The 6,603-nt window shown below is 37.7% G+C and overlaps 1 protein-coding gene across 1 annotated transcript in view; it reads left to right on the top strand.

Moving 5' to 3' along the window:
• The first annotated feature begins 1,373 nt into the window (after positions 1–1,373).
• The window catches only part of DSG3 (desmoglein 3), a 29,019-nt gene continuing 23,789 nt past the window's right edge, over positions 1,374–6,603 (top strand). Inside the window, exon 1 of the mRNA XM_021686081.1 lies at positions 1,374–1,530. Coding sequence (XP_021541756.1) covers positions 1,483–1,530 — 48 coding nt within the window. The 5' untranslated portion in view covers positions 1,374–1,482. The remainder of the gene's footprint in view (positions 1,531–6,603) is intronic.

Raw genomic sequence — 6,603 nt, 5'->3', positions numbered from 1 at the left:
CACAAATACTTACAAAGATAAAATTGTTCTTCTACCAAAACTTTCTTTAAATATTCTGGAATATTTAGGGGCACCTGGGTGGCTCAGTCATTAAGCGTCTGCCTTTGGCTAGGTCATGATCCTAGGGTTCTGGGATGGAGCCCCATATCAGGCTCCCTGCTCAGTGGGGAGCCTGCTTCTCCCTCTCCCACTTCCCCTGCTTGTATTCCCTCTCTCACTGTCTCTGTCAAATAAATAAATAAAATCTCAAAAAAAATGTTTTGGGGCGCCTGGGTGGCTCAGTCATTAAGCGTCTGCCTTCAGCACAGGTCATGATCTCAGGGTCCTGGGATCGAGCCCCGCATCAGGCTCCCTGCTCTGTGGGAAGCCTGCTTCTCCCTCTCCCACTCCTTTGTGTTCCCTCTCTTGTTGTGTCTCTCTCTGTCAAATAAATAAATAAAATCTTTAAAATAAAATAAATATTCTGGAATGTTTAAAAGCGTTTTTAACTCTAGTGTTATAAGCAAACTAAAGTGGTGTTAGTAGATTTTCGCCTATCCCCTAACTTAGGTTGGCGTCCACATATTTAGAAGTGCATAAATATATGGCAGCAAGAGGGTTTACTGCTCCGGAGGAAATGTTTTGAGTAATTAAAAGTGCACAAAGATAACCTTCACTAGGCAACCTACCGTTTAATTTATAAATTTATAAATGAAAAGGAATACAAGGGGAAAGATGTCATCTGATTATTATCAGGGATCTGGTTTTGCAATGCATTATTTATATATTTCAAATATCCAAGGCACCATGTAACTGTTTTACTCCAATTTTATTCCTACTTATCTTCAGTTATTTCTAATTATTTTTTTGATTGTTTTTCAATTATTTCTATTTTTTTTCCAAAACCTGTATTAAGAGTTGCTTAATGCGATGGTTTTCTTCTTCGAATTTGTATGACTTTCAATAAAGTATATTATTACTTCACACTGACATTTCGCTTAACTTTCAATCTGCCCACATATATTCAGACTAAAAACAAATGATCTTCCACAAGTTAGGTTTTGGGGGATTTTTGTATGTTTTGTTTTGCTTCTCAGTTTTAATTGTAACCCCGAAGAAAAGCCAACTAGATTCTTTTTCAGTGTAGTCAGGACTAGCTTTGCACTTCCACACCATGATTAATTTATTATTCATCTGGAACCTTCAAGACAAGTATACCTTGTCTTCAGCCTGTGGACTTTTCTTTCAGCTTCCAACAAAGGATTTCATTGCTTTTGGAATTGAGGTGTGTCTAAGTTTTTACCTGGGAGCAAAAATGATGCAAGCGTTTCTGGTGAGACCAATCCTTGGTTTAGGGTGGGGAAGAGCTGCATAACAGACTATCTGTAGACTCCAGGAAGCAGAGACGCTACCAAAGGGCTTTTCTTAGACATCATATGCAAACAGTTGGAAGGACTGAAGCAGCAGCTTCCTTGGATTTGTCCACTAGGGAAATCAGAGAAAATGACTTGGCTCCTTTTCAGAACATCAGGGGCTCTGGCTATTTTAATGGTAAGTCCAATTTTTTTTCAAATAATTGCAACTTTCCCTGTTTCCTTCCTTGTTTGATAATACTCTCTTTGATTGCTGAATCCCTCTTATAAATTCTAAAAGGAGTGAAGTGGAAATAAACATTTTGGAATAAAATCATAAAGATTACCAATTTCCTCCTTTGGGTGGTTTTTATTTTTTTTTTAAAGATTTTATTTATTTATTTGACAGAGAGAGACAGCGAGAGAGGGAACACAAGCAGGGGAAGTGGGAGAGGGAGAAGCAGGCTTCCCGCCTAGCAGGGAGCCGGATGTGGGGCTCGATCCCAAAACCCTGGGATCATGACCTGAGCCAAAGGCAGACGCTTAACGACCCAGCCACCCAGGCGCCCCTTGGGTGGTTTTTAAATGTTGTATTTTACATTGAAAAATAAATCAGAGAGAAATAGAATTTGAAAGTAGACATTTAGCATTTCTTTAGTTAATGAATTAAATAATCCTGATCTTAGATCTATTTTCCATAACACCTTCACTTTCTTCAAAGTAATGCTTTTACTCATCTTTCCAATACACAAACTAAAACACATGAAAGAGAACCAGGTCTATTTTCCAAGGTTACATATCTCTTAAGCATATGCTAAGAACTGTACGTGCCTGGTCTTGATACCTGACATGCTTTTAAAATAGACAGACTGTTGAATTAAAATCAAAGCAATGTTTGATTCTAGAGAAGTTGAAAGTTATTAAGAAAACTATGTTTAGCCATTATGTGCAAAAAATATCCCAACTTTGGGGGGAAAAAGACATACGACATTTTAGAAGCCATTTTTTTTTTATTCAGGAGAATAATACTTCTGTTGGTTGAGAAAGATTTATATAATGTTATCTAAAAGAGAAGTGGGACCTGAAGAGCTAAGCACTAGCCAGAAGGTTACAGACTAGTTTGTTCCTTAACTATGTTGTTTCAGTGAAGGGAAAAAAAAAAAAAAACAAAATTTTATCAATTACATTAGGATATCAAAATAGTGACATATACCATAAATGAATATTAAAAAAAATTCCTAATACTAATTCCCACATCATAATAAACTGAGTTGGCCTAGGCACCAGTTTCCCTCACCTCCTCAACTAAAAAAATTGAGATGATAATTGGATTTCAAGAAGTTTCAGGGAGATAGATCTTTAGAAAGAACTTTCTAAAAATTAAAGGTGTCTAAAATTAGAATAGGCTGCCTTATGAGCCAGTTTCCCAGCTTCCCCTCTCAGGACAATGTCCAAACAGAAAATTGTTATCTTCCCTTCTGCTAGAGTCTATTTTTATTAAACAATGTAACAAATTGCTTTGGTTATCTAATGAGTTTATTTGACCCAAGAATGTTGTCAAGAGAAATGAGATAGTTGTATGATGTTCCCAACTTCCCAGATGGTCATTTCCAGACTAAACCTCAGGTATCCTGATAATCCACATGTCCAAGCCAATGACCAACTCAGGAAAGGTGGCAGAGGGTGTCAGAAGGTGTCATAAGAGCACAGAATTGGCAGACCACAAGCGTAGGGGAGCTCTTTTCCCTGCTTTGACATAGACCATTCTCAAGTACCCCTCGGGTTCTACTAAGGGCTGTTTAAGTTAAGATCGTTATACTAAGGGCTGTTTCATTCATCTTTATATCCCTAGTGCCTCCTATAATATCTCTCTTACAGTGGGCACACAGTTGTTTGAAAAATAAATAGATGAACAATTAAACAAGGCCTCTCTAAACTCTAACTTCCCACAGTGCCTTTATAATGCTGGTCATGAAGGAAATTATGAAAAGTAAGACATCTTCTTCCCCTTAGAAAAATTTTACACACACACACACACAAGCTATTTAAACAACAATATAACTTCATAGATAATTATTAAGCTGAATGGTCCAGACGCTGTCCAATATGGCAGCCACTGGCCACATGTGGCTAATAACCACTTAAAATGTGGTTGGTCTGAACTGAGATGTGTTGTTAAGTATAAAATATACATCATATTTTTGAAGACTTTGTATAAAAAAAGAATGTAAAATGTCAACTTTTATGCTGACTACAATGAAAATTAAGTATTTTGGATATATTGGATAAAAAATATATTGTTGAAATTAATTTCACCTTTTTAAGCTTTTTAAATATATGAATATTAGGGGACGCCTGGGTGGCTCAGTCAGTTAAGCATCTGCCTTCGGCTCAAGTCATGATCCCAGGGTACTGGGATCTAGTCCTGCATTGGGCTCCTTGCTCAGTGAGGAGCCTGCTTCTCCCTCGGCCTACAGCTTCCCCTGCTTATGCTCTCTCTCTTTCTCTGACAAATAAATAAAATCTTTAAATACATAAATATATATATAAATATTAGAACATTTAAAATTATATATTTGGCTTGCATTTGTGGTTCTCATTATATTTCTATCGAACAGTGCTTGTCTATTATTAATGCTGTTAGTGGAATGCAGTATCAGTCAAGAGTGAGGTCAGAAAACAAGGCTCCGTGGACTAGGTGAGATTTGAGCAGTTTTTTGATTAGTACAGATGGGCCAAAGGGGGATAGCCTATATCCTCAGTTGTCAGACCAGCATGAGCAAAGGAAAGCGCAATTACGGCATTTACCTAGGGGCAATGGACATACTGGTTTTGCTAGAATGACAGTTTGCATTGGACATGAGTTGGAAAGGTAGGTGAGGGTCAGATTGAAAAGCATACTCCATGAAGGCTAATGGAATCCTTTTAGAAGCAAGGAGCCACCCCGAGTTTTGAAATAGTGTGGTAAGGGGAAAAAAAAAAAAAGTTTTTAAAAGCATTGTGGAGTGGGAATGTACATCTTTTGTTGTCGAAGGGTGAGGTCTGAAAGTTGGAAGACATAATTGGAGGTGTTGAATTAATTCCACCATCCTATGACCATAGGAGGTTGCCTAGAGAAGTGATATGATAGCAAAGTCACAGGCTTCTGTCTATGCCTGTATGACTGACTCACTCCAGGCTTTGTTTCCTCAACTGTCATATGACAACAATCACAGTACTCTGCTACAGTAAGAATAAATAGGCAAGTTCTGAGCATAAACCTCTTAGCCTTTGGCTCTTCCTTTCCAGTTAAGAGTCAATCTGAGAGCACCTGGGTGGCTCAGTTGGTTAAGTGACTGCCTTCGGCTCAGGTCATGATCCTGGAGTCCCTGGATCGAGTCCCGCATCGGGCTCCCTGCTCGGCAGGGAGTCTGCTTCTCCCTCTGACCCTCCCGACCCTCCCCCCTCTCGTGCTCTCTCTCTCTGTCTCTCTCTCAAATAAATAAATAAAATCTTTAAAAAAAAAAAAAGTCAATCTGATAGCCTAAGGTAAGGGTTTGTTTTGGGAGGTTCATCACAAGAAAATTATATGGGCAACTTGTTACTATCCATAATTACACTATAAATAATTTAATCCATCTAATATGCACACTTTTCTTACTTTGGCCACTGCACAGTTGGCTAGGCTAAACACTGCACAACTCCAGGAGACACATTCACATAAACTACAATGTGAACAGTACCCCTGAAGTTGTGCAAGGAGGAACCCACACAACTGTACAGTGGAACACTGGTTCTTGATTCTTCCCGATGCTCAAGAAAGAGAAAGTTCTTATGTGCCTTGACGTGAATAGTAATAAAAGGTCACTTCATAGTAAAATGACTCTCTTACACCTTTTATTAAAGTTTGGTGATTGTGCTCACTTCGGCAGCACATATATTAAAGTCTGGTGACAGAAATGATTAACACTTGGTAAGCACTTACTGTGGACTAGGGCTCATCTATGTGCTTTAGACCGACTAATTCATTTAATCCTCACAATAAACCTATAAAGTAAGTAGAATTATTATCCCTATTTTACAGATCAGAAAACTGAAAGATTCATGTTCCCAAGTTAGGCAACCAGTAAATGGTGAGACTGGGATATAAATTCAAGATTCAAGATCTGGTGTCCAATTTTGTATTACTACACTTGACTGTATCCTACACAGCATTTAAAATAAGCATTTGAGAATATCCAATTTGTTGAGAATATTAGAAAGAGAATATGTTCATTCTCCATAGTTTAGAATTTGTCCTTTCTTTGCTTCCCAGGAAAACAGAAATGATGCCTTAATGTCTATTAGAAGAATCCTTCTCTGTGGGGCTAGTGCAAACATGATTCATATTTTCGGGATGACTCTTTCCAGTTTTTCTGTAAAGGGAAGGGTGCCTGGCCCAACCCTCCCCTCACATATAGCTGAGTCGGCCTTATGAAGTGAGAAATTAGTGCAATTACAACAGTGCTCGTGCCTTCTCTCCCAAGTAACTCATGACAATGTTTAATAAAGAGAAGCAAAACTGTAAAATCACTTTGAGACATGTTATAACCATATGCAATGGTCCCTTTTCACGACAATTTGCAGACCCTTTGAAATAAGGATTTCAATGAAATTTTTAGAATGCAAGCGTCCTGGCATCCTATGTCTGTTGTAGTTACTTCTTTGGTTCAGAGTTCCACCTGCCTCTTTATTATAGCCTTCCAAAGTAAACAATGTAATAAATCTACATTGTTTCAGCAGTAACCTCCACCATTGCCAGGAAGAAATCTAAATTGACTATCATATGACTTTCTTTCTACCACTAGTTTTTTTTATTTATTTATGCCAACTTTGGCTAAAATCTAATGATGATGTACACATCATCATTGTGTGTGTGACTTTGGAGTCAGGCTGCAGAGGTTCAAATCCTGGCTCAACTAGGGCTGTTGGGCAAAGTACTCATTGTCTCCTGGCTCCATTTCTTCATCCATAAAATAGGGTATAATAATAGTATCTCCATCAGCTGGCTACTATAAGTATTAAATGAGATAATAAATATAAAGATCTATAAATAGCAACTGACACAAAAACCATAATAAACTTTAACTAGTAATATTGATCTAATTCTTTTTCTTCTGATTTATTTTTCACAATCCTTTCCCTACCAGATTCTCTTCACATCAGATAATCAGCAGGTCAGCAAATATTTGTTAAATATCTGCTGAGGAAAAAGTTATAACAATTGCAAGAAAAAAATAACAGAAACACTGAT

Source organism: Neomonachus schauinslandi, chromosome 14 (assembly GCF_002201575.2).
Source record: "Neomonachus schauinslandi chromosome 14, ASM220157v2, whole genome shotgun sequence".
NCBI lineage: Eukaryota > Metazoa > Chordata > Mammalia > Carnivora > Phocidae > Neomonachus > Neomonachus schauinslandi.
This window is presented reverse-complemented; position numbering and strand designations above follow the sequence as displayed.